General features: G+C 53.4%; 6 protein-coding genes across 6 annotated transcripts; 3 read left to right on the top strand and 3 right to left on the bottom strand.

The window, feature by feature from the left end:
* Nucleotides 1–727: 727 nt before the first annotated feature.
* On the bottom strand, nt 728–1,168 carry W97_00782 (uncharacterized protein; the record flags this gene model as incomplete). The annotated part of the gene is made up of 2 exons (XM_007778694.1): nt 728–1,054; nt 1,109–1,168. The coding sequence occupies 2 exons, from the start codon at nt 1,166–1,168 to the stop codon at nt 728–730; spliced, it is 387 nt and encodes a 128-aa protein (XP_007776884.1).
* A 1,195-nt stretch (nt 1,169–2,363) lies between these two features.
* W97_00781 (vesicle transporter SEC22) lies at nt 2,364–3,229 on the top strand (the record flags this gene model as incomplete). Its single annotated transcript, XM_007778693.1, has 5 exons — nt 2,364–2,397; nt 2,451–2,485; nt 2,548–2,657; nt 2,706–3,111; nt 3,167–3,229. The coding sequence occupies 5 exons, from the start codon at nt 2,364–2,366 to the stop codon at nt 3,227–3,229; spliced, it is 648 nt and encodes a 215-aa protein (XP_007776883.1).
* Nucleotides 3,230–10,127: 6,898 nt separating this feature from the next.
* Nucleotides 10,128–10,433, top strand: W97_00780 (uncharacterized protein; the record flags this gene model as incomplete). Its single annotated transcript, XM_007778692.1, has 2 exons — nt 10,128–10,261; nt 10,349–10,433. The coding sequence occupies 2 exons, from the start codon at nt 10,128–10,130 to the stop codon at nt 10,431–10,433; spliced, it is 219 nt and encodes a 72-aa protein (XP_007776882.1).
* Nucleotides 10,434–10,675: 242 nt separating this feature from the next.
* W97_00779 (uncharacterized protein) lies at nt 10,676–13,482 on the bottom strand (the record flags this gene model as incomplete). The annotated part of the gene is made up of 2 exons (XM_007778691.1): nt 10,676–12,636; nt 12,705–13,482. 2 exons carry the CDS (start codon nt 13,480–13,482, stop codon nt 10,676–10,678), a joined length of 2,739 nt encoding a protein of 912 aa, XP_007776881.1.
* Nucleotides 13,483–18,345: 4,863 nt separating this feature from the next.
* On the top strand, nt 18,346–19,842 carry W97_00778 (uncharacterized protein; the record flags this gene model as incomplete). Its single annotated transcript, XM_007778690.1, has 1 exon — nt 18,346–19,842. One exon carries the CDS (start codon nt 18,346–18,348, stop codon nt 19,840–19,842), a length of 1,497 nt encoding a protein of 498 aa, XP_007776880.1.
* A 307-nt stretch (nt 19,843–20,149) lies between these two features.
* On the bottom strand, nt 20,150–26,648 carry W97_00777 (uncharacterized protein; the record flags this gene model as incomplete). Its single annotated transcript, XM_007778689.1, has 8 exons — nt 20,150–21,120; nt 21,176–21,294; nt 21,342–21,787; nt 21,832–22,142; nt 22,189–22,420; nt 22,473–23,744; nt 23,796–24,158; nt 24,210–26,648. 8 exons carry the CDS (start codon nt 26,646–26,648, stop codon nt 20,150–20,152), a joined length of 6,153 nt encoding a protein of 2,050 aa, XP_007776879.1.
* Nucleotides 26,649–26,848: the final 200 nt, after the last annotated feature.

Genomic DNA, 26,848 nt, shown 5'->3' with positions numbered 1-26,848 from the left:
ACGCGTTCCTGAACTCTTGTTGCTGCCTCGATGGGTCTTTGTCCACATGATGAAGCCGAAATCTACCCGCATAGTGATATGCTTTGAGAACCATGGTGTATACGAGGCAGGAGCTCCGAGTACATGATGATGGGCTTACAGAGGCACATAAGATATTGATTAAGATCTGAACGAGTAATAATTTTGCGATAGTAGAAGAGAGGCGGTGTTCTTGAAGCGATAGGAACTGGCCAGATGAGCGGCAATAGAGTTCGATGACTGATTGGGAAGGGGGGTAAGTGATAGTCGAATCCCCGGTCAGAGGAAACCGTGATGCTTGGGACCACTAGAAAAGTCACGTGATGCTACACCAATAGTCTCCTGTCAACCTATCGCGAGATTCTAGGTTCTTGAGCAGAGTGTTTATAGTGGCGAAAATGCTACTGTCTTATAACTATGTTTGAAGCGAAGCAGGCACGTTGAGGCTGATAACGCTATTATGACTGAAGGTCCAGGAGAGGAGTTATAAATCGGATATGGCTCTGGAAAATCGGCGATGGAGAGATCGAGGTCTCGAATCGCAGCTATAGCATATCACGTTTACTCGACCATGATGGAGAGAGAGAAGCATCAGTCATTCATAGAGTCGTAGCTCAGCAGCGCGCCAGCTGCTCAGCAAAGCATGGTATCTCCAAAATCCCAAAGCCTAAGATCATCCCCAGAAATCCCAAGTGAAAGCCCCATACGCCTATTCAGGCTTGGCCTTCTGACCCCAGAAACGCTCTAGATGCTCCTCCTTCCAGTCGTCAAACGCGCCCTCCGCGCGAGAACGAGCGGCTGCACGAGCCTTCTGCAGCCAGCCAGCCGCGTAAACCTTCCCTTGCGCGTCCCGCTGCAACTGCTGGACGTCAGCCCTGAAGGCGTCGTTGTCGTGGAGAGCCGCCTTGATGGCGGAGATGCGGCCGGCGGCGGTATCCTGGTGAATGGCCGCCGTGTCACGTGGCAGCAGCGACAAGAGGCGGTGAAGTTGTTCGTGATTGAGAGAATCGAGCGCCGTCTCATCGCTCAGAAGCTTCTATAGGAATGGTGAGTTAGTGGCCTCAAGCTGCGGAGGAGACGTGTCACTTACGAAGAGATCCACCTTGGAGAGAGAGGTGGTGGATTTGAAGATAGGTTTCTCCTTCGGCATGTTGAGTTTGAGGCGGATGGGTTTGGGAACGCCGGGAGAATGGGGTCGATCTTGTGACAGAGACTTAGACGAAGACACTTTGGTGTCGAGTAGTGTTTCATGAACAGGAGTAGGTTCCTTCGACATGCGCTTGTCGACGACAGCTTCATCGTCACTGGGCGGAACGGAAGAGAGAGGTGAGCCCTCAGAACTGCCGGAAGCGGCGATCGTAGGAATCATTATTGTGGTAGCTGGGACAGCTCCTCAGATAGTCGTCCAAAGCGCGTTCGCGTTCGAGCTTGGTCTTCTTGCTCCCGAACTTCCTCTTCAAGGCGATCCACTTGTACTTGAGATAGACCTTGGTGTGATGCGGCGAACGATAGACTCCGCCCGAGAAGAAGAAGGGAATCTTGCCCATGGATGGTTAGCTGGTACGCTTGGCTGGCAAGATAGATCTGAGTGATGGTGGTGTTGAAGATGAAGAAGGAACTGAGATGGAAATAGATGGTGGTCGAGCTAAGACGGATGGTGAAGACGGAGTGTTGAGAGTGACTGGATGTTGGATAAAGGAAGATGGAAAGGCTCACAGGTTGGTATGAGCTAAGATCGGTGGTTGTGAAAGTGTAGGGGAGTGCGTGCAGTGAAGGTGATAATGTGCCTTGAAACCAAGTCACGGGGGGTCAGGAGGGGGCCTGGGACCGCTGCAGGACCGCACGCATGTGAATGTGAGGCAAGTAGAGGAGAACGTTGCGAAGGGCGCTGCGAAGGGTGCAGGAGGGATGATCGAGTCTCCAGTGGGAGATTGCTCAATAGCTTGACTATGTATTGTCAATGGCTGGCGCGAGTCTGCCATTGCTCGTGACGGACTACAGCTCAGCTTTCAGCGACAAGGATAGCGTACTTACCGTATGGCCATTGGTATTCAGCCTCGAGACATTCGGCCGTCTTAAGAAGCCATTGCAATGTTGGATGCTCTACAGACCTTGCCAAGGCGTGGTCGTGATGGTTGAAGTGATGTTGAAGTTGTTGCAGCTTGTCCTCTGCCCCTGTCCGCCCGAGATTTAGCGAGCTCCACCACGGCCAGTGGCTGTCCAGCCGTTACAAGCTTAAACCAACGTCAACCCACAACGTCAACCACGACATACCCTAGTAAAGATTGCCTGATCGCAGTTGTCTCTGGCTGCAGCCCGTGTGCCGTCCGTGAGAGCCAGAAAGAATGATCAACTCCACGCAGATCGCGCGCCTGGACGGTCCGCTACCTGAATCTCGGCCTCCAGCAGCACGCATACTGACAAAGCTCCAGGCCTAGTCCTAGCTGCATCGGTGGACGATGAGGAGGTGAGGGAGCTGCGAATAGCCTTGCGGCATGTGTGTCTCGCCTGCTGACAGCTTGTATTCAGTCGGAAGCTCAGCTCACCGACATCAAGAGCAAGGTCAAACAGATCATGCGACGCCTTAACAAGAACTCGGAGCCGCAAGCCAGCATTGAGAGCGGCAAATACACACTCCAGTAAATGCTAGCAACCGAGAGCCGGTATTAGTCACTGACCAGTTGCAGCTACCTGATCCACGATAACCTTGTTTTCCTCTGCATCTGCGACCAGTCCTACCCGCGGAAACTCGCATTTACATACCTTTCGGACCTGCAACAGGAGTTCACGACAACATACCCGTCGCAGCAGTATCTCTCTCCGACGTGTCGGCCATTTGCTTTCATCGAGTTCGACACCTTCATACAGAGGACGAAGAAAACATATCAGGACAGCCGGGCGTCAATGAACCTCGACAAGTTGAATGACGAGTTGAAAGACGTGACAAAAGTGATGACGAAGAACATCGAGGATTTGTTGTACCGGGGAGACAGCTTAGAAAGGATGGGAGAGATGAGCGGACGACTCCGAGAAGACAGCAGAAAATACAAGAGAGCAGCGGTCCGGATCAATTGGGAACTGCTCCTCAAGCAGGTGTGATACCGCCAACAATTCAGAACCGTGGATTATATACTAATCGAAGCGCTAGTATGGGCCGTTCGCCGCCCTCGGGTTCATCATGATTGTATTCATCTGGTGGCGCTTCTTCTGATAGCATTATGTACGGCGTTCGCATACACCGCATTGGTTTATACCCAGGTAGTTCAGGATACCATTTCTCACAGCAACGATATTGTCATCGACGCCCTAATATTTGTCCGATTGACATCTCAAGTCGCCGTATCAAGCAAGAGAAAGCGCCTCCCAGATAGGCACGCCATTTGCAAGTATATATCTTTCATATTTATTTTATATACGAGTGCGTCTTCGTCAAAGATACTCCTTTGTTCGTTGTGCTCAACTTCTATGAGCCTGCTCAAGTCACTCGTCATTGTCAGCAAGTCCAAGTCTCATCATCTTACGACAGTCTCCAACGTGCTCTTTCTCTGAGTCCGCATCTTTCGTTTCCAAGTCAAAATGCCAACCCGATCAGGAGCTCTGTTGTCCACTCGATGAAGAAGACACTGGCTCCAGCTCCATTGCATCTCGCCGCAGGAGTAGCGCATCCAAGCTCACCGCCCTTCCAGAGTTGAACTGGGTTATCGGCTGATTCGGAGGGAGTACCGTAGCTCTCCGCCTGTCGTCCGCTTCAGGGAGGACGCCACTGGATGGATTCCGGGATTCGTTTAGCAGCACACTATGGCCCACTTTGCAAGCCCTGCATGCATGCTCCAGCTGTCTTGGAGAATGGTCACAGCCAATTTGTCCCTTCAGGGTATCTGATCACGTGGTCCATCCAATTTCAGGTACACTGTCGTAGTGTATGAAGTGTCGAGGATAGATAGTTGCCGTCAGGATGGCGTTAACCGGACCATGGTCAACAGCGCTCTTCCGATGGAGCGCGTTCTGCATCCGCTAGTCCCCGCCTTTCAGTACCAAGTGGCATGCGTGGACCATGTTCAGGAGATTGCGGCTTATTTCCGAGCTCAGGCCGCAGACTGAATTGATACCGTCCAAACGGAGGAGCTCAGACACATCGTCTGGCAGTTCCTTCTGCGTTCGTTGAGGGTTTTCATCCGGGTCACAGAGTATCGAAATCCATCCCGCACGACACTTGGGCCGGAGGCTCTTACACGAGGAAGACTATAGCCCCTGTGTGTTTGTCTTTTTGTGGGAGGGAATCGGCTTGTCCATTCTCATTTTTGCACCGTCAAGGTTCCTCGCCCGTGGGATCGGCCTCGACTGAGCCACTGCTTCCGCTAGTTGAGTTGACGATCAATGGATTTAACGTCCCCGTCCTATCTCTGGTATTGGCTTCGTTGGGTCCATTCCTGAGGGCTCTCGATTCGTGGTATCCCCTTGGCCACCGCGTTATCCGGTATCACTTGCCGACTTCTGGAGTTCAAAGCATCCGCAGTGTGCTTCGAGTGTCGTACGCGAAGCTCGCTTGTTCTTCAAAGCCCTGTGCGGGTGTCGGCGTCGACTTGCTAGCGTTGTTTTCGTCTGCTGGAGAAGCGATACCTCAAGTGAGGACCTGTCTCGGCTTCTCCAGTTGCAAAGGTGGCTTGCAGAGCACCGATCCAGATTCGGCGCGAGGTGTATCCCTTGGCCCTGGTGCTTCTGCTCTTGCCACTCCAGGTCCTAGTGTCCTCACGCTACCTGCGCGGCCAACGCGCAACAGGGTCTGCCCTCCATTATCTCGTACGCCTCACCCTACTTTGGAAGGCCAGGTTCTGGTCGACGGGACGCTTCGTCCATATGTAGCTGCCGCCTCGGCGCTTGTATCCCGTTCCATATGCAACCAGCCAGCTCAGTTGTAACCCATACCGGAGCATGACTTAATCGATCATCAGCTCCCTATGTCTTCAACCTTCTGTTCACTGGGCGACTGTTCGGATGCACGTGGTCTTCGGTAATTTGATGGAGTGGCTGGGAGCCGGCAGAGCGAACTTTGCCAGTGCCGATGCGCATCGATAGAAGGACAATTTGAGGCTGCCTGCGGTGGGTCGCCTCTTCTCGGATTCTCGATGCCTTCCGAAGGTGGTTGGGTATCATTCAGCCACAATCTTCTATGGTCCATTCCACGATTTCCGCACGAACATGGTTGCTTTGCTACTCTCAGCAGTAAGGGTACGCATCAGATGAGCCGGATGCTGCGGTCCCATATATCTACCGTTCTGGTCTGCAATCCACGTCTTGCCGAACAACTTGCGGCTCGCTGTGCCTTCTCCTTTTGTTTGGTGTCTATGGTTCAAAGAAGCTACTCTCGATCGACCATCTTCCGGGATATGTTCCGCAAGTCCAAAGCATGCATGATCGACGTCGGGTGCAGCAGTACCGGCTCGTCTTCAACGGAGCTACCGTTGTGTATCAGAGACATCTCTCCTTCTTACCTTTTAACAGGTGTCGGGCACAGCGCGTTGATGGTGCTACGTGTGGTGCACGAGGTCCAAATCACCTGCGTACGGATCCGATTCTCTCAGTGGGACACTGTGCCTTGGTCGAACTTTGTAGCTTGCTGTTCGTCGTGGATCGTGCCGTTGCTGTATAGGAATCTGTGGGAATGACCGTGGAAAGCCTCTGTTGAATGAAGCCGTCAGCGCTTGCCACGTAAAGGAAGTCGCCCCTTGTCCGCCTATGCCCGCCATGGTGTGCTTGACTCACGCAAGACAGTTCGTCATCGCCGTCCTCGACCGCTCATTTAGAAGAGTTCCATGGGCCCGTTTTATCTCAGTATCATCCATTCGATGACAACTCCAGGGCTGCTCTGCTTGGGCGTGTGCGACGTTGGTGCCGTCCGTTCGTTGCCGCGAAGGTTTTTCTCCGCCATGGTGCTCGTCCTGTTGAAGTACTCCATCACCGTCTTTGGCGCTTCCAAGGGTAGTTTTCCGTTGGCAGGATAACCAGGGCTCGTAATCGATTTGCGAGAATACAAAGCTTGTGACAGCTCCGATCTGTGTAGAAGTGAGAGAGCAGCCGTGTTGGCATCGTCGCGGACTGTCTGCGCCTGTCGCTGCTACGCGTCCGAAGAAACTGGTTCGCCGCGTTCTCACTCTGTGGAGCCGTCCTGGGTGTATTCGCTCCGTGTATGCTGTCGTTTCTTTGGCCGCGAGTGCGGCCGTTGTGTGGTAGATCCATCGTGGTGGTCTCAGGCTGAAGTCGGCAGAGGCTTTCCTACAGTGCGTCAAGCGTTTAGAGATCTGGAGTAATGGTCTCATCAAGCTACCGTCTACTTCTATCGGCTCGCCGCTCGACTCCCAGATAAAATAACGGTCTCGTCGCGCGTATGAGGTTCTGAGAGATGAGAACTGCTTTCGATGCCGTCATGCAAGAATCTGTGATCCTTTGGCAGGCCCAAATGTCAGCGCAGGAACCAATGTGCCAAAGTCCCAATACTTGTTGGGAATTTTGACTTAAATGACCGTGCCTGCGAGACAAAGTCGTGTCGGGCTGGAGAAGCACAAGATCACCGTCGCTGCTGGTGTTGTTGTCGTGCTCCGTGTGTCGCGAGATCGCCTAACGAAAATCCACTCGCCACACAGGATCAGCTGGAAGCCGCGACAAGACCACAACGCCGCTGGCACTGTATTCAATGTCTGTTGCTGAACACAGCCATGAGGTGGGCTGGTGGTCCTTCTTGGCGCCATACCGAATGGCAAAAGTGGAAGGGTCAATTGTCATGATTTTCACCCGCCGTGGATGGGAAGATCTCCCGACTTGCTCCACGCCGGCTTCAATGCTAATTGATCTGCTGTCATCTCATGGACATTCACGTTGAAAGAGAATTAAGTAAAGCATGGGACAGTTCATCATGGAGCTGCCATGAATCTGTGCGGCCTCCACCAGGCGGGTTTCTGAGACAAAAGCTCGTAGCTAACAACACCGGGTGTCACATCAAAGAAACAAAGCTGGTCTTATGCCATAGATCTACGTGATTCTGGAGGGTTTGAACTGTTTGCTCTACTGGAAGGATCATGCTTGCTGCCGCCAGCCATGAAAGCCGTTATGTCTAGGACTCACCACCATGAAGCTCACTGCCACCCGCGTAACACAACGTGCAGCTCTGCGGCCACATCATATTTCAAGCTCTGTATACGTCGCTCTTCTATCTGCTGAGGTTTACGCTTCTCATCAAGTGATAGCGGATGGTTGCCGCATAGCGTGGGCATACTGTGCAAGACCCGGTCTTCAACAACAACCCCATTTCTATCCAGCAACGTCAACTTTCACAAGCAAGCATGGCAATTTAGAATCAACAAGCCCTTCTTTGAGGTCCTGCACAAGGCAGAAGCATCAATGAAAAGTTTTAAGGACCGTAGTCCGACAGCAAAAATTCCCCGGTTCACCAGCCCACCCCGGACAATGGGAGCAGTACCAGGAGCGAGACAGTGCCCACCGGTATTCTTGAGCACCGGTGGGCGAGACGAAGAAGAAAAGAGGAAGCTCGAAGGACACGGCCGGTATAAGTAGGCAAAAATGGCACTAGTTTGCCAAGCAAGGCCGCCGAGCTGACAGAGGGTGTTTGCATTGTTTGCATCACCGGAGATTGCTCATGTCTGCCTGCCACTGATTGACGGGCGTATGCGTCACTCTGTTGACGCAGAAGTTCCGTTGCCTTCCATGGGGGAGCTTCCACCGCCTCCGATACAGAGCTTCTGCCCTCTGAGCTCACAAGCGACAGCTTCAAAGAGAGACTCTGCCTTTTGGGACTCGGAAATTAGCTGCCTGCTGAGCGTCTAAGCTGGACTTCCTCACGAGCATCCAAACAGTGCTGCTTTCTGAGCTCTCAAGCGGAAGTTTCTTCTGAACTTCAAACGAGAGCTCTTGCAACCTCAGCTTCTGCCCATCTAAGCTTCTGCCTTCCAAGCTTCCATGGAGAGATTCTGCTGCCGAGTGAGATGAATGAAAACGCGGTAACTCATGGAGTCTCTTCTTTGAGGCCCTGCTCAAGGCGGAGGCAACAATGAAGAGTGATTCGCGTCAGCCGGAGGCAGTGCAATACCGGCGACACTTGAAGTTTCCAAAGATTGGGTGAGACAGGGACACAGATACCAAGGCATCTTTTCCACCGCAGTTAAGCGGGAATTTATGGAGAAGAAAGAGGAGACTGCAAAGAGAGCGGCCGGATCTTAATACGCAAAACCCACGCCAAGGGGTAAGCGAGCCGCTGTAAACTGTTTGCATCGTTTACACCGGCGGGCGCCGTCACCTCCAAGTACTCGTTGCTCCGTGCGGGTGGGATGTGAGCGGCGATACGTCACAATTCGACGTGGGGCTTCTGTTGCATTCGACGCGGGGGATCTGCAGGCACTTGTGTGAAGCGGGTGAAGATGTGAAGCCCACGGTGCCTTGTCCTCGGAGTCTTTATTCGAGAGCCATGACGGAAGCATCTATGAGATCGATACAGCAGATGCTGAGCAAGGTCTTGCAACAGGCCTGGTGAATTTGGAGCTACATCGTGAAATGAAGCCCGCCGAGCCTCCCTACTCCACAAAGCCGTGATGCTCGTGTTGCTGAAGTGCGAAGCGAATGCACAAGACGTTACGGACTTGCATATTCCCAGACTGGACAATCATTTCAGCTCATCGAGTTCTCGTTTCAAAGATCGGGATAGCGCGAAAGCGTCATTTGACAAGCTTTCAAAGTGGCACACGAGAAGCTGTGCGGATCTTCTAGACTGGCAAACTGCATCACCTCATGGAGCTCGTCGAGCCTCTCTGCTTCACATGGCTGTGATGGAGACGGTGTCGACGTCGACCTACAAGTTGTATGGCACTGTGAAGCCTGACAAGTCTTTCTGCTCCACACGGCCGCAATGCCGACGGCGTGGAAGCGGTCGTGTGAGCTTCGACAGCGTCACAAACCGCATAAACACCTGGAACTTACGCAGTCACTGTTTCGAAGCTCTCTTCCAGGCCAAAGAATGAACAGAGCATCAAGTGGTACTCAAGATGCTACAAGCTGTTTGACAAAGGTATCATTTGCGCAGTCACTTCATGTTTATCAAGATTTCTTCCTTGAAGCCCTGCACGAGGCAGAGGCAGCAATGAAAAAAAGTTGGGCGGCCCCCCGGGGCAGAGGGACCTTGACAAAAAATTCCCTGCACAGCGTACAGGAGCATACAAACCTGAGACAGTAGACAAAGAGACCCGAGACCGGGACCTAAAAGGGGCCCAGGCTGGATCTGATGTGAGCACGTCAGCAGGTGAGGAAGAAAAGAGGAAGTTGCCAGGAGGGCAGGCTCTCTTAAATCGACAGGAGGGCGCGCTAGTGGCTAAGCGACTGTTTGCACTGTTTGCATCCTGTGTGCTGGTGACGGCGAGGGTGGAAATGATAGCTATCTGACGTAGTGGGGGGCCCCGTGCCGGCCGCTGGGTGATGGCCAAGGAGTAATTTTGGGGAATTTGACTGGTTTTGGCCGTTTCACCCACGCAGCCAGGCCGCCACAACCACCACCACCACTGCGTAAGTGTCTCTTGAGTTTCCTTTACATCCAGGAGCCATCTGTCATACGAGGAAGCTCCTCGGGTTCGAGATCTGCTGCAGTAACAATACGAGCTGCACTGCACGCCGAAAGGGGTGATATGGATTGCAACCATCCGAACGGGCAGCTCCTTGAATCCGAGTCCCCATTGAACGCCGTACTGCCTCCGAAAGCTTACTCCTAGCTGTCACGAAGTTGCACAAGGTGTGGAAGCTGAGGCAGCGGCCAACATATCCGATTTCACTTCTGCAGGGGTACTCGAAGACAAACGCTCCAGCCAACGCAGCTCAAATTCAAGCGGCGATGGACTTTGTTCTCAGCCATTGCCAATATCGCCGTTTCGTTCAGAAGGCACAATCGGACGTTTTTCTATCTTCTACCAACGGCCGAAAGGTCTTTTGTTCACACTTCGTCTCGGCCATTTCAGCTCGAACAAGCCGTGAGGAGATATATGGCTGATCACCAGATGGAAACAGACACCTCTAAAACCTTCACCACACCACCAACACCACAAACCAGAGCAAAGATGAAGAGCCCCAAGTGGCTCAAAGCCATCTGGGAGACAAAAGGGGAGGAGGTAGAGGTAGTGGAGGTGGAGATTCCTCTTTGGGAGCCGCCTGAGGGCACGTCGCCGCGTCCCACCAGCATCAGTCCGACGAGGTATGGATGCGTCATTGGCTTCAACTGAAGATCATACGTCATGTGGTTGAGAGGCTTTTCGATGTAGAAACTGACATTGATGTTCAGCGAGCTGGAACTGGGGACGGATCGGGAGAGGTTGAGGGAGAAGCGCCCCTGGTGGGACTTCTGGCGGGTGGTGGGTCGGCTGTAAGTCTTGAAGCTTGTTTCTGACTCTGCTTTTGCTGACAGACCTAGGAGGAAGACATCACGATGAAGAACCTTTTTGGGCGTCTTGGGAGCGAATGGGGCCTACGGGCAATGGCGGGAGGCCATTTGATGCAACACTCTTTGAAGAATGAAACGAATATTGCGTTCACGATTTTGCCTTCAATGAGTGGCTTAAGACGCAACGAAACACCAGGTCAACCGCAGTGTGATTCGGTTACTCTACATCTAGATGATACATTGCATGAACACCCTGGCGACGGCGTCCCGCTTCGCCAACATCTCCTCGTATTCCCCCTCAGCCGTCGACTGGCTGGTCACCGCGCCTCCTGCGCCAATCCGCCATTCATCATAAGCCTTCAAACTCCCATCAGGCTTCCTGCGCGTCGTTACCTCATCGTCATACTTGTACGCCGTGCGGATCGCCACGCTGAAGTCCGCTCCACCACCGACGTCAAGATAACCGATGACGCCAGAGTATACACCGCGTCTCCCAGTCTCCGTCTCGATATCCTGCAAGATCTGGCATGAGCGCTTCTTCGGCGCGCCAGTCATGCTGCCAGGCGGCAGCGAGGCCGCCAACAGATCGATCGCCGTCTTCGGCTCCTTCGCTTTCTTCAGATCTCCCTCGATCACCGATACAAGCTGGTAGACGGTCTCAAACTCCTCAACGCTCATCAGCTTGGTGACTTCGACGTTACCGGCGCCGACGACGCCGTGGAGATCGTGACGAATCAAATCTACAATCATGAGGTTCTCCGCGCGCTCTTTGCTTGAGCTGAGGATGTATTCGGCGTCTTTGCGGGTCACACCCTGCTGTTTCTTGACGGTGCCTTTGATGGGACGGTACTGGCATTTGCCATTGCGTGTGACGGAGAGGAAGCGCTCGGGACTGCTGCTGATAGTATGGACGCCATGGCCATCCTGGCCGAATCGTAGATAGGCGTTGAAAGGTGCGGGATTCTTCACAACGAGGTCGCGGTACAAGACCCAAGACAGACCTGCCTCGGGCGGGCTGATGGGCAGACGCATACAAGATTGATCAGTGAGGCAGAGCTCGTAAGAGTTGCCTGCGCGGATGGCTTCCTGGCATTCTTGGACCTTACGGCTGTACGTCGAGTTTCGTATACCAGTCGCCCGCACCTGCCCCAGGAAATGCCTCTTGACGTGCACGAAAATCTGATCCCGAGCGACATGGGTGTTCTTTCCAATCCACGAATCGATGTCCGGAACGCGCATCTCGTCTCTCAGAGTCTGTGATATGACTGGCCTCCAGGAAGTCTCTAGAAAGATTGGCACGTTGGGCCGCGTGAAATCTTGGTATGGTTCCTGCAGCCGTGTCCTGGCAAGATGCAGCCAGTCCCAATCGTTGCGCTCGATGGTCTGGTAGTAAATCATTTCCTTCCTGTGATCCACGACAATGCTCCTCATTATGAGAGCGAAGCAGATATCCGCTCGGGAGGATGCTTCCTGCTGAGTTGACGGAACAACGCCAATTGTTTCCAGGCTTGCCTCATAAGATACGAAGCCCATCAGACCCCCCCAGAAAGGCAATTCTGTAGGACCGTTGATCGCGCGGAAGTGCTCCACGATGGCCTTGAGGTCGGACCAAACATCGGCAGTTTGCATCGAGAAGATAACAGTGTCGTTGCCTAAGCGAAGTTCCAAGAGCTGGTTGTGAACATGGTAGTGTATTCTCAGGGTGCGTTCTGGAATGAAGAGGCCTATGATGCTGAACCTGTCGGTACGGAGTCCGTTGTCGTAGTCCGACTCGTCGTCATTTTCATCGTCAGAGGCTTTCTCGCAGTGATTACCTGACTCAAGCACTACCGCTTCAGATACAGGGATACCGAGAAGCTCGCAAATAGACCCCACTCTCAGCCAAGCCTGAGGGACCGAGTCCCACTGAACTACCCGCGGCTGATTCGGCTCATCCGATGTGTTCAAGTGTGCTGACATGAGAGACAATAGCTTCGATCTTCCGGACGCTGTAGGGTTGTCGACTATATTCAGCGTTTGTGACAGCCGTCGGATGTAGTCGCCGTTTGCCGTTGGCAGTTGCTCTGCCAGTACTTTGACCGCGGCCCAGCTGGCACTTCTGCGATGCGATGGTGACGTCTTCTTTACTCGGAGGGGACTATGTTGGCGAAGCGGGCTGGTGTGAGCGCCGTTTTCAGCTGCTTGAGGAGCTATCAAGATGGTCAGCGCCGTCAGGAGCCTCGCCATTGAAACAGGAGAGAGTCTCCTTCGTACTCACTTTCTCTGAGGTGCATTGGATTCGTCTCCCCAACGCGATGCTTTGCATTCCACGCGCGGACATGCCTAAGCCAGTTTCCGACAATCTTTGCGCCTTCAGAGTCGGTGCAAATTGACTCAGGATGGTATTGGATGCCGCAGAACGGGATGCTTGTATTTGTATGCATAACACCCATGAGCACTGCCCCATTGTGAATGTCGAGATCATAATCCCATGCTAGAGGTAGCAGTGATGGGCAAGCCTGAGAGGGGAACCATGGCTCTGTTACATGGTCAACCTCCCGCTTCGTCTGAACAACATTTTGTATGTTGACATGCAAAGAATGATACTGCGTTGCCAAAAACTTGTCCTCAAGATCCCTGAACAAGTGGGTTCTCCTGTGATCGACCTCGGTGATGATTCCATGCCGCGGTTTGTTGAGTCTCTCGATCGTCGCGCCAAAAGCAAGTGCCAAACTCTGAAACCCCAGGCATATCCCTAATACTGGTAGCCGTGACTCCGGTGACAGGCTCCAGAGTTCTCCGATGAGGCCGACATCCCGTGCATTCAGAGGCGTGCCCGGACCAGGCCCTGCAATCACGGCGTCGAACGAGTTGAGCAATGAGAAGAAATCCTTCCGAGCACAGAGGGCTGCTGAATCCCAGTACCGCTGATCATCGATGTAGATACGGGTGACTGTAGTAGCGAATGTGTGCTCAAAGAGTGCTATGATGTTGTTCGCGAATGAGTCGTAGGCGTCCAGGAACAGCAGTCGAAGCCTCCGGGGTTCGTCATCCATGATTTTGGTTTGGAGTGGTAGTTGTCTAGCAGCAAAGTCAGCGTGCTGACTGTGAACGGTCGTGTTGGGACAGGCAAGGCAGCCTGACAGATCTAAAGCAGATGAGATGCGGTTTGTGGAGGCAACACGCTCAAAGTCCAAAATGGTAATACACTGGCGCAAGTGAGATGCTTGCGGTGTCTAGGTTTTTGGGATATTTTTGAGACTCAGAGCGTTCAGAGAGATTGTTGAAGCGTTTGTGTTGCTGCCACTGGGAGCAAAGTGAAGGGTTATTGGCTGTAACTCCGACCGGTCCCGAAAAGAACTGAAGCCCCTCCAACTCCAAACCCAGTTACCGGAATTTCCTCAGCCTACACCATGAGATATCTGCATGATCTAACAACAACGCGCTTCCTGATCTTATGTAGAAATGGTACTTACTCGCTGGGCCGTAAAGAATGTGGTTCAAGGATAAGACGGGGTTAACACGCTACAACGATCCGCGCAAAGATCAAAGACTGGATACAAAAGATGCATCTCGGGGCTGAAGAACCTCCTCCGCACTGGTTGGAAACCGCCACAGCAAAACCGCGGATGGAACGAGGAAGCTAGCGGTCAACGGTTTAAAATTCTTGCAGGGGTCGCCTTACCCGCCCCCTGTCACCGCATCCGCTTACCAACTGGGCTCAATGTCGTTAGCCTTGAGCAAGGGTTCAACTTTATCCTAACCTCCCATCAGAACGGAGGACAATCAACCTGATATGCCTAGTATCCCAATGTTGCAACCAAAACTGGTACACGTTGGTTCCGCTACCTCTTCCAACGGGGACCACAGGGCGCCGACACATCCATATTAACGCTCCTCCTAACCGTCAAAGTCAAGCCTCAATCAAGCACTGACATTAGCTGCGCAAAATGGACCTGGTTCTCGATACGCGGGACGCCTTTACCTGCTTCCTGTAAAATCTTAGCGTCACCTACTTCTCCTATATCGTCTTTTACATCTCTCTGTCTGCTGCTGAGGCCACCAGCTTTCCAGGCCAGTACTGTGCTGCACGGGTGCTGGCGGCTTTGCCAACTCATGGAAGGCATGTATGAGTCCTTTGTGTTTGGCTCCTGATCAGTGAATTATATTTCATGACTGCCCCGAAAGCTACGTGTACTGGATTTGCCGTGGAGTAAATTTATTTACAGGACAGCGGAAGATGCAAGGCAATGAGCCTCATCAAACGGTGTCATGCAACGCGCGCTTTCAATTTCCTTGTTGTATCTCGCGAGACTCCGCTGCTACGCTTGAGCTTCTGATATCAAAACTACTGCAAGCAATCCTACACGCAACACCGGACATCGACGGCCATTACTCGCACAGTCTTCGCCTCACAAACAGTTTGGCATTACCAGCAATACCAGCACTTCCTAATATCGGCAACGCGATGTGTAAAATTACCTACTACCTCGCCGCGTGCGGTCATGGCATTATCTTCGACGAAGAAGACTGCGAGTACTGCGTACATCGGCCGGTGTCACCATACGGGCCGGTCGGCGACACCTGCTTCGATCACCCTCACTACAAACAAACCTGTTTGGGTCCCGACCCGGATGATGAGGTGTGTTGGGAGTGCATGGAATGCGAAGACCTTGAGTTGGAGCTCGACGAGCTGTGATTGGGAGGGTTGTTGGCATTGCTGGCTCATGCGGTGACGTGGAGTGGCTTCTATCGTCGTTTACGGTCGGTGCATGTATGCAGTGTGTGGCAGAACTTGTCATAGCATGAAGTTATTTGACATATCGTGGCACGCAACTGTTACTACAAAGTCTTAATCTATAAAACGGTGCTGGACCGCAAATCGCGAACCTAGTCTTGCTGAACTCTAGTTGCCTTTGTGTTTGCTAGCACAGACTGCGCTTTTGATCACCATTCCGAATCATAACAAGTCTCTGCACCTCATTTGCTTCTTCTAACTATAAAACGCTTCAAATTATTCCACATCATATACGCTTGTGAACACTACGTAATCTCACTGTATCCTGGGCTTCCATTTGTCTAGAGACCGAACATTCGTAGCATTGCCTGCTCGCCCATATACTCGCAGAAGTCGAACCACGTGGACACAGTCTCCTCCGGCCAAACGACAACTTGCCAGTTGGGATGGAGCGCTGCAAAGTCACCAAGACTGTGACGGCTCAAAGAAATCACAATGATTGCAATTATGATGCTTCCCCTCCCGACCACATCCTTGGACCTGCGGAGCAATGGAGCATACGCGTACAACAACTCCGCTTGGGCCCTCCCGTTAGTCAGTGGGCATGTAACCAGTGCTTCCAGAAGCCTTGGTAAATGTGCAGGACTCTGTTCAAGTTTACCGGAGCGCCGTGGTTGAGATCGCTATATACTACTGGAAAGGCCGCTTCATAGTATCGCCATCCAAGACGTAACCTTAACGGAGTGACAAGCCGTTGCTATAGTTGACGTGGCTGCTTTCATCGGGAGGGGCGTACAGTCCGGCTTGTCTTCCTGAATATGACCCGGAGTGAAATGTCAGCCACCGGTATTGATGATGCGATATTGCCGTCTTTGCGACGCTGATGACACCAATATTGACGTGGGAGGGCTGCTGGTGAATGCAGAGCTATACGCTGGCAAGCTCGCTGCGTCATCGGAAGTGAAGCACGGAAGTAGCTCGCCCTATGGATAAGTATCCACCTCAGCAACTCCTGTGCAGGAATTAACAGCATCTTTCCTGGGATATCTGAGCACTTCGAACAGCGAGAGCACTTTCTCTCGAGATCAGTATACCACGTACGAGAACTTGATCCAGCACACTCCACAAGGATACCAAAGGAACAAACAGCAACCTTCCAGCAGCTTCAGGAAGAGCAGTGATGTGTTATTACAATTACCTCGCATACCCATGCTGCTGGCGGAGGATAGACGCAGAGTTTGACCGCCGCGGCCGCGAGTTTGAGTGGGTCCGCTTTTACAACTGCTACGGCTTGCCAGAGGCCCTATTGAAGCGGCTAAAGGTGGAGGGAACAGTCAAAGGAGTTGAAGACTGTCCCTACGGCTTGTGGTACAACGGCCCGCTTGACGAAATGGACTATGAGTTGCTGAGGGACGACGAAATTAGCTGCCCGTGGTGCGAGGTTCGTCCCGGTGTTTGAGGATCTCGAGGACTCTGACGAGGCGTTCTGACCTGGAGGCTGCTTTGCACTCATGGCTGACTCCGGCTAACGAGTCCGGCACTGGACCAGCGGATCGCTGCTATTTATGGGTTCTGTATCTTCGTCAACCTTCTCCTGTGCCGTACTTCTCTTCACTACTGAGATACACAACATGAGATTCTTAAATTCTTTCCACCGCTGTGACTGTGCTAGCGACTGTAGTTATATGTGTTCATGCGTAGAAGATGACGTGACTCTATGAGAGAATTTGTGCGGTCCGACTGTCTGAGAATAGAGAAACGGCCGACACCAATTGATTTTGAGGATTTGAACAGACGCAGGAGACATAGACGTTGACAAGCTGTGACTGTCAATAACCAAGGGTGACATGGAAGGTTGCTGGTGACTGTAAGCTGATGTGAGTCTCTAGCTTGTTCACAGTAGTAACTACGCGCGATGAATGACTCCAGTCAGAGCTGTTTGCAACTGTTAAAGGCCGGCAGTTTCCAAGCAGAAGCAGCACCAGGTTCAGCGGACACACAAAAACTTCAAACATTCAGGTTTTACTCCAGCTCAAGATTTGGAAAAGAATCTCAACGAATTACCCAAGCTAAGCTTGACAAGAGGAATAAGAAAGAGACAGCAGCCTACCACGGTACCACCTGACGTAGGGAAAAAAGAAAATGTGTTATTACACGAATCTCTTTTGTTTGTTTTGCCTGATGCCGGTACCAGCGGTGCAAGATGGCGACAAGGAATACTACCTTGTAAAGTTCTATCAATGCGGCGGGCCCCCTCCCAACGGCTACCCACCCAGGATAATGCACATATACGGTATGACGATTCGCGGTGTTGACCCCTGCCCCCCCCGGTTCAACAATAATCGCAGCGACGATATGCCAGAGGAGCACGTGTCCCCATCCGAGGTCACTGCTGATGGTGTTTGCCGCTATTGCGTCCGCTTTGCCGAGACCGGCGCGCCACCGGGGGGGTGATGCTCACTCGGCGGGGAAGTGCATTTGCGGCTGACTGCAACTTGACAAGCACGGTGCTGGATCGCTGTTGTTCCTGAGATGTGTAACTCTTCTTGTTAACCCTCCTTGTAACATAACCTCTCTTCATTACCTTAGTACACAATCCCTAGAAGCCACACTACACCTTTATATTGCTGGAATTGTGCTGCCAATCATAGTTACGATGTCTAACGTGAGAACTGGCTTGTTGTATCCGCAAGAATCTTTGCAGGCCGAGCTCTGGACGAGGGACTGAATATAGAATGGAAAAGGGACTCAGATGGGGTATAACAGACGCAGAGGATACCACTACCCTCAACTACAACATCGTTTTACTCGCACGGCACATAGACACGCAGGAAAAGCAGCAGAAGATTGAAAAAGATAGAAGCGATAGCAGAAGAAGATGTACAGTAGAGGTAGTCCCGTCAAGGGCGTTTGAGCTGTCAACCGCTTCTCCATCACGTGACTTCTGTTTCCTCCAATGACGTCCGCACCAAAATGCGAAACACCCGGCGAAGAGCGAGACCCTGGAGGAAATCCTTCAGGCATCACTCCAACAATGACTGCGCCCCAGCTCTCCAGGTCAAGCACTTTGGCGGGGTGTGAGGGGGGCTTCCTCATCTTCCTCCTCCCCAGACGGTAAACACTTGAACGCACCCGCATTCAATTCACTCTACACTTACTCTCAACAGCCACTCGCTTTACCATGCCAAACCTCCGCCATGCCTCCCGCTGGCTCTTCAGCGAATTCGGCCTCAAAACCCTCGCCAGCTCCGGCCGCGACACCTACATAATCCTCCTGCTGCGTTTCCTCCGCATGTTCGCCTACGGCAGTGCCGCGCTGATCCTCGCCCTCTACTTCGCAGCCCTAGGCCACTCCGACGAGAAGATCGGCCTCTTCATGACGCTCACGCTGCTGGGCGACGTCGTGATTAGTCTCTTCCTCACGCTCGTGGCGGACAAGCTTGGGCGGCGGACCACGCTGCTGTTTGGGTCGTGCCTCATGGCTGGGGCGGGCGCGGTCTTTGCGCTGAGCGGGAACTACTGCGTCCTCCTGGTTGCGGCTATCCTGGGCGTGATCAGCCCGAGTGGGAATGAGATTGGGCCGTTTAGGGCTATCGAAGAATCGACGCTGGCGCATCTGGTGGAGCCGGAAGGGAGACCGGACGTCTTTGCCTGGTATGTCGTGCTGGCTACACTGGGCTCGTCGGGCGGTCTGGTCGTCTGTGGATGGGTCGTTCATCGGCTTCATGCTCGCGACTATTGGACAGAGGTGGATGCGTACCGGGCGGTTTTCTGGGTGTACGCCATCCTTGGCGCCGTCAACGCGTGCTTGTCACTATTCTTGAGTCGCAAGTGCGAGGTTGCAGCGCAGCGGATCACGTCGGCAGATGCTACTCCTGCGCAGAACGACGAGAATCGGCCGCTTCTGCAAGACGGAAATGGATCTACAGCGGACGATGGCGCAGCGAACGGTAAAGTGAAAGAACGCAAAGGCTTCCTGTCCCACATCTCGCCCGAAACCCGCTCCATCCTCCTCCGCCTCTGCGCGCTCTTTTTCATGGACTCGCTCGCCAGCGGCATGGTGCCCTACTCGCTAATCAACTACTACATGGACCGCAAATTCCACATGCCAAAAAACAAGCTCGGGGCTATCATGTCCGCCGCCATGTTCGTTTCCAGCATCTCCAACATTTTCGCCGCGTCGATCTCCAAACGCATCGGCCTGATCAAGACGATGGTTTTTACGCATTTGCCGTCTGCTATCTTCCTCGCGCTGATCCCAGCTCCGAAGTCTCTGGCGTTGACCATTTGCCTCCTCGTGGGGCGCGCGAGCTTGAACTCTATGGACCAGGCACCGAGGTCAGCGTTCTTGTCTGCTGTTGTTTTGCCTACGGAGCGGACGGCTGTCATGGGTATTGTCAATGTCGTAAAGACGCTGAGCCAAAGTGGCGGACCCCTCATCACCGGCATTCTCGCTGGCTGGAGTAGATTCTGGGTTGCCTTTGTTGCTGCCGGTGCGTTGAAGGCGTCATATGACATTGGTCTCCTTACATTCTTTGTTAATACGAAGTTACGGCATCAGGGCCGTAGCGACGACGATCCAGATGTCGGTGGCGAACCTGATGATGGATGTGAGAGGTCGGCAAGAGGCGACGATGAAGCGGGCGTTGCATCATCTCAGAACGCACGACTTGCCTGACAGCCAGTGGAGCAGTCACAGAGCTAGAGCTAGATTAATAGAGTAGCTAGATAATGAATATCATAAGTCTTGCACTCGTGTGTTTTGTGTCCCGGGGCCTCGAGCATTGCCAACGAGTGAGAAAAACGAACAGGGAGTTGAATTCGACGCCAGATCTTGTTTGCCATAATTCGAACAACGCTGATACAGTTGGCACGAGCCACGGCGATATAGACTCGAGCCCATTAACCACATCCATACTGCTTGCTAGTAGCCACCGCAGTGTCACATCCTCCCCAGCTTATCCCCCTGGGCCCCTCTTCCTATCTCACAGCCCCCCAAAATCCATTTTCAGCGCGATACTCGGTTCCCTCCCCTCCTCCCCCCTCAACATCCCCACACCCCCACCTCGCTTCTGTCCACCCGCCTTAGCCCCACTCTTAAGCACCTCCTCCATAAACCCCCTCTGCCCCTGTTCCAACCTCCCCACAACCTCCCTAAACACCCCTTGCTCCACGCCCGCAAGCTGCAGCAACCGTGCCGCCATCTCGGGATAAAGGTCCTCGCCCTCCCTCGCTGCTCTGCCCAACAGGGTCGGCAGCACGAGCGCCATCGCCGTGGGGATTTTCTTGGCTTCGAGGGACGCGACGAACGAGACCAGCGCCGTGGAGAGGATGGTTCGGCTCTCGGCTAGGCTCTCACCTTCCCCCTCAGGCGGCTGCTGCGTCAGAAACCCGACGACGCGAGGGAGGAGCAGCGCGGATATCGCCAACTTAGCGGCTCCGCGGCTGGGTGGCAGCAGGAGGAGCGAGCGGCAACACCCAGCGGCCACTTTGCTGGTGAGGCTGTTCTCGAGACAGTCAGCCAGCTCTGTGATCGCGCGCCTGAGGAGCGGGTCTGCAGGGTCGAAGACTAGCGCTGCGGAGCTGATGAGGATAGTGGTTGCAAGGATGGTGTTTTTCTCGCACGCCACCGCTGCCTCCATCTCCCGCCTCTGTCCTGTCTTCAAGATTGATAGGAAGCGAGCTAGCGCGCCGCGGAGTTGGGTCGTGGTCCCTGACTTCTGGGAGGTGGGCTGCTGGGCCACGATGCTGGAGACGAAGCGTCTGAGGATTGGGAGGGATTGTGGGACGACGGCTGCTTGGGCGGTGGGGTTACCGAGGATGGAGGCGAAGATATGCAGGATGCAGGCGTGCAGGTCGGTCTTGATTATTGCGGGGAACACGGCGGCGGCGTCGACGAGGGCGGAGAGGGAGGTTGTGAGGAGGGTTGTTGCTTCGTTGTTGAGGGGGTGGCGGGCTGGACCGAGGGTGTTGGTTAGCGGTGTCAGGGATTGTGGTAATTGAAGACGTACCTTGTGGTTTGTTTTCGGTCAGGTTGGGAACGAGGCCGGCGAGCACAAGGACGATGATACGGGTCAGCTCGAACAGCTGGTCTATGTCCTCGGATAGCTTCTCTTCGGCAACCGCGGTGCTGTTTCGTGTCAGCCATGCGTATTTTAGACTGTACAGCGTGTTTACCCTATATCCGTCTTCGCCGAGGGATGGCTCAAGCACAAATTCCTTGCTATTTCAACTATCACAGCCTGTATATTCAGGCCCTCGGTCAAGATGAGCCTGTCGAGCATGTCCATCGTCTCCGAGAAGACAACCTCCTGGTAGATCGCGTGTCCCGAAACGGAGGGCCGCAGGATCTTCTTGAGCGCCTGCAAGATCTCCAAGGTCTGCTCTCTGCTGGCTTGAGTATCGCTCGGTCGGCCAACCAGCGCTTCGAACGCAAGCCCAAAGAGCACGAAGAAGAACGCTGCTGGTTCGTCGCGGTAGTTGATATCGCTGGCTTTACTGTTGGGTATACTCATTTCGTCGGCCTCTGTTCTACCGTCCAGAGCGTCGAAGACGAATCCGCTGTCTTCATCTATCAAGCTGGCGATGGCGTCCACGAGTTTGAGCCATGAGTCCTGGTAGAACTGCAGCGAGTTAGTAAAAGCTTTCCGACGTCTCGAGCGAGAACGGGACATGCCTTGAGCAAAGTCTCCCGGTTCAGTGCCGCGTATACAGTGTCTAGGCTACCAGACAGCGACGCAGGCCCAGAAGTCATCGAGATATCCGGTTCAAACCTCAGCCGCGCGTATTCTCGCAATGACGACAGCCACAGCGGAGTCAGCCTCGCAATGTAAGGCTTCAAGACGTCGACAAGATATTTCTGCTCAGTGCTGGCTATCTGAAGCTCTGCCCACGCGGAGTATACCGACATCTTGACCATTACTTGCGCGTTCGAGCTGAGGCCTTTGAGGTCACCAATGGCAGCGGTCTCCGTATTACCTGAACTGTCAGCTGCTGATATACCCGTTACGGTTCGAACACCTACTCGAGAAGTTCACCAACGCGGATACTAGCAGCTTGAGGATGCGGCCCATACGGTCCACGTCTGTGACAATGCTCGTTGCGATGAAGGTGGCACAGACGTTGATCGCCTCGGCCGCCAGCTCCGGCGATGAATCAGCTGCGAAGGCTGGAGTGAGTGCCGAGCCAATCTGAGCTTGATACTGTTCCAGCAGGGAGGCCTCTGCGAAGTCAGGGTCGGGAGTCTTGCCGAAAAGCTGTCAGGTGTTAGAATAGCCTAATAAACGGCAGGCGGGTAGGACGGAGTACCTTGAGAACTTGATCAATGATGCGCAAACCCCTAATTCTGAGCTCAACAACACCAGCAGTCGACGCCGAGAACGCGATTCGCACGACATCCGCAACTCTTTGCTGAAGTGCCAGCTCCGCTGACGAGGAGTCACGCGCAGCAGAATCCCTACTGACCGTGGCGAGCAGCTCACTAAGCAGGTCCAAGGCGAAAGCCCTCACTTGCCACTTGAGCAGTTCCTGACTCGATGTCCGTGTCGCTGGATCCTCAGCTGCACTGCCCGATGCAGCAGCGAAGCCGGCAACTTCTTCATCTTGCAAGTCTGGACCGGCTGGCTTTGCCTCGACCGTTTGTTGCGACTGACCGGGCCTTTGAACTGTCCGCGTTAGCACAGTTTGGCACCGCTGTACCCACGCGGTGGTGCTAGCCAGGCCAGTCTGCTCGAGCCAGTTGCGCATGATGTTACAGATAACTTCGTGACCCGGCAAGTTATTGAGCAGCAACCACAGCTGGTTCTCAAGGCCTGGCTCTGCCGTTCGAAATATTTCTTCGGCGTCTCGTCTCATCAGATTATGCAGGCCTTCCAGGGCCATGTCTCTGATTTGATCCGACCCGGAGTCGAGGTCCTTCTGCAGGCGTTTGACATAGTCTGCGAAAACCATGTGGCCAGGTGCATACAGAGACATGTGTTCTTGGCATCGTAAGCTCTCAATAAGCATAAGCTCGTCTTCCTCGGCACCGAATTGGCTGATTAAAGTCATGATGAGATCTCTTGCCTTCGACATATCCTGGAGATCAGGCCCAAGTACGTTGATGACACTGTCGATGCATCGCGCGATGAGAACAGGCGACGCAAGCTCGGTCTCGAAATTGGACGATGCTAACGAGCTACCTTCCTCGTTATGGGAGTCAACCGTGTAGAGTTGCGCCATCATGCCAAGAGTGCTGGTGACGAAGCTAGAGTAAGACAGGCCGGCAGAGTCAGCTACTCTGGCTAAGCTATCGAGGGCCCAGAAGTGGACTGTCGGATGCGGGTCGTTGGCAAGAGACATAAGTATGCCGAGTATGTTCTTGAGATGGTAGCCAGCTGCCATACCGCCGAGTTGTGAATGAATGCAGCCAAGTGTAAGTGCATAGCCTGCGCGTGCATTTGGCTCTCGATTTGCAACGATCTGATCTACACAGTAATTGACTTCGATCGTTGTGAAGTTATTGCCGGAGATGCTGCAGAGACGGCCGAGTGCTTCCGCTGCTAGGTGCCGGATATATTGATCTGGATGCGTGATGACAGCCTGCGAAAGCGTAAGTGGCAACTCCTAGGCCAGCATCTGGATGCTGCTTACGTGCAAGAGCTCCTGCATCGCCTTTTCGACGGCTGGGCTTCTGATGTCTCCAGGTGCTACGGGTGCCTCTTTGGCTGCTACTTTGAGCGTGGCAAGAAGAGCTGTAGTGATATTGACTATCATCGCGGTCTTTCTCAGCTGGTCTCGCTGAAGACTACTGGCAGAGAGGAACGAGGAGATCTGCTCTAAGATGCTCTCTTGTACCTTGGGAGTCTGCAAGGGCAGCGAGACGGCGAAAAGAGTGATGGCAGCATTCACGACCTCAGTTGCAGGAGGATCAGAAAATTCGCTCGATTTGTCGGTCTGGCTAAGGTACAAAGATATGGAGTCATGCTCTCGTGCGCCGCACACAGGCGATAGAAGCTGTTGACAATAAGCAAAGCGCCGAAAAAGCCCACGAGGGCTTAGACTTACCGTTCGGTCAATGGCCGCTTCTGGACTGCCTCTAGTAGTCCAGTGTCTCGGAACGTTAGTGCCATGCTCACCTAAATGGGGACCGGTATCAAAGCCCTTGATCAACCCTGTAACGCCGAACCCGCTATTGTCACCAGCTTCCCAGACTGTCTCAATTGTGCCTGCTGAGCTGGCTATAGTAGTACTGAGAGAGCTTGGGACATGATTCTCGGGGTCGGCAAATGCGGCAACAGCGAGAGGAAGCAAGTTGGTCTGCAACAGAGTTTCTACACTTCCTAGTGGACTCAGGTTGATGAGTTTGGTATAGCATTGCAAGACTCTCCGGCGGACCATGAGATCAAAATCGTGAAGCTGCAAAGCTGGTGAGAGTCGTTGTTGGAGCTCTTCGGTAGTCTTTTTGGTTGGCAAGCTGTTGAGGAATACCGAGGTATTCTGAAGCATGGCAGCTAGACGCTTCGTAACGTCAGTAGTGAGCAGCCTGCTGTTCGACCCGAGGAACGCGAGGATGGCTCCAAGAGCACATTCTCTGACATGAGCGAGGAAGCTGAGCTCCAGCATGTTCCTCTGGACCATGTTGTCCTTATTTAAAGGCTTCGGTAAAGCGTTCTTCCAGAGCAGCAGAAGCTGGGAAAGATGTATCTTGACAAAGTTTGGTCCGAGACTCATAAGCCCTCCAATAAGGATCCAGGCTACCTGTATCTGGGTGCTTGAGACTCGCAGATCCGAGCCTCCACTAGACTTAAGCAGTGTCGTTGCTTGCGACAGAACACGCGAGTAGACATCTACAGATCCGTATAATGGCTGGACAGTGGAGGTGCTCAAAACTGCAGATAGACCATTGGCAAATCCGACGCACTTTCTTGAAGACTGACGTCCGCCCGCCAACTGGCCAAGCTCCCGGCCAACGCTGTTCATGCAGATCGTGATGGTGGGCAGTAGCTGCTGAGGGCAAGCAAGTACGAAAGCCCGCAGGCAGGCTGATGCGTGTACCTGCACTGTGTAGCTAGGATGCTGAAGAACCTGCAGTAAGCCTTCCCGACAGGTCTCTGCAATACTGCTTGTGGCGGATCCCAGAGTATTGAGTAGGGATGTGAGTGCACTCAGGGCGCCTGTAAGCGCTTGCTTCGTCGGCTCGGGCCTTTCTTTAAGTGTTTGCGGATAGTTTTTGACGACGTCGTTAACCAAATGTTTGGAGGCACTGAGCTGTCCCGCTTCGCCAAGAATCTTTTTGCCAACCACATCCTCAAGGATGATGCGGAGGTATTTACGCGTGGTGAGCAGCCGATACCGGTTGTGAATGATGCTTGGAGAGCTCAGAAGATCATTTAACAGATGACGTACAATATCATCGTACTTCGCCTCGACAACGGCTTCATCAAGGCCTTTGAGTATCTTGACGTAACAGACGGCAATACCTGCTCGAGCACGGTTACTTGTGGAAGAACGGCAATAATGGCCTGACAGCTGCCTCAGGAGTTCAATAAGGGTGAAACCGAGTTGAGTAGCCGGCCTAGACAGTGCAGGCGAACCGGGTCTCTCAGCAGCCTCATCCTCGTCGTCAGCCGCGCCTTGCTTTTTGAGTGATTTTTTCGGTCTCTTAAACTTGGGCAGTGCTCCTCTGTCGGGTGATTCGGAGTAAGCCTTAACAAGAGCAGCGGCAAGGCACGAAGCGGAAGCGTGTCTGACAGAGGTAGACGAGCTGTCAATGGCCTTCCAGACGACATTCTGTAGCTTCTCGAAGTCGTTCGAGTTGTCGTAAAATGCCGTGTGCCGTACAATCTGCTCTAAGCACCAGCAGGCGCTCGACTGAACCAGATTTGCCTTGTCATTCGACGCAGCCGATCTTGCTTGTTTCGAGATATCCCTTACTGCTTGCTCGTCGGCACTAGCGTTAACCCCCTTGATGATCCGACCGAGTGCTCTGAATATAGCAGCGCGGAAGCCAGCATGATTCTGGCTCAACTTCAGCAGCTTGAGACATGAGGTGGACGAGACGTTTGCCAAGCTGATGGCGCTATCGCCGGCTGCTTCAAAGACAGCGCCTAGGCAGTGTATAGCGGCGTGCTTGGCTTTGATATCCTTCTCGCTCTTTGCGCCGCTATTTAGAATGCCCACCAGTTCATTGATCGACTCGAACAGCAACTTCCTGTCACCTTTGCCAAAAATACCAGCGAAGGTCCGGCCGAGATTGTTGCGGACCACTCGGGTTGGTGCTGGGGAGGAAAGGTTGATTATCTGGAATAACTGTTTCTTGACGAGTATCTGGTATGCTGAAGCTCCATCTGCGTCCAATGCAGCAACATGTCTGGCTAAGTCTGCGGTGAACGTGAGGAGGTATAGGTCCTGCTGCTCGGAAGGGAGAGAGTGCAGCTTTGGTATGTCGAGCTCGGGGAGCGAGGGGGCACCGCTGGTGGAGGGGGCTTCTTCAGCGCTGGCCATTGGAGGCGCACTCGGAGATGCCGTCTAGTCCATCGGGAGTATGTTGATTGCTACGTACTACAATAGATATCCTTTCGAAAGTTTCGTTCAGGGGACGTGACTGCGTTTGCGGAGGTCGAGGACACCCCCGAGTCAATCCCGCATTTTGATGCCAAGCCAGGGCGGCGGGACGGCCAAAAAATCGCAGGAGCACACGGTGA

Source organism: Coniosporium apollinis (assembly GCF_000281105.1).
Source record: "Coniosporium apollinis CBS 100218 chromosome Unknown supercont1.3, whole genome shotgun sequence".
NCBI lineage: Eukaryota > Fungi > Ascomycota > Dothideomycetes > Coniosporium > Coniosporium apollinis.
Note: the sequence above shows the minus strand (reverse complement) of the source record. Positions and strands in the feature narration are given on the sequence as shown.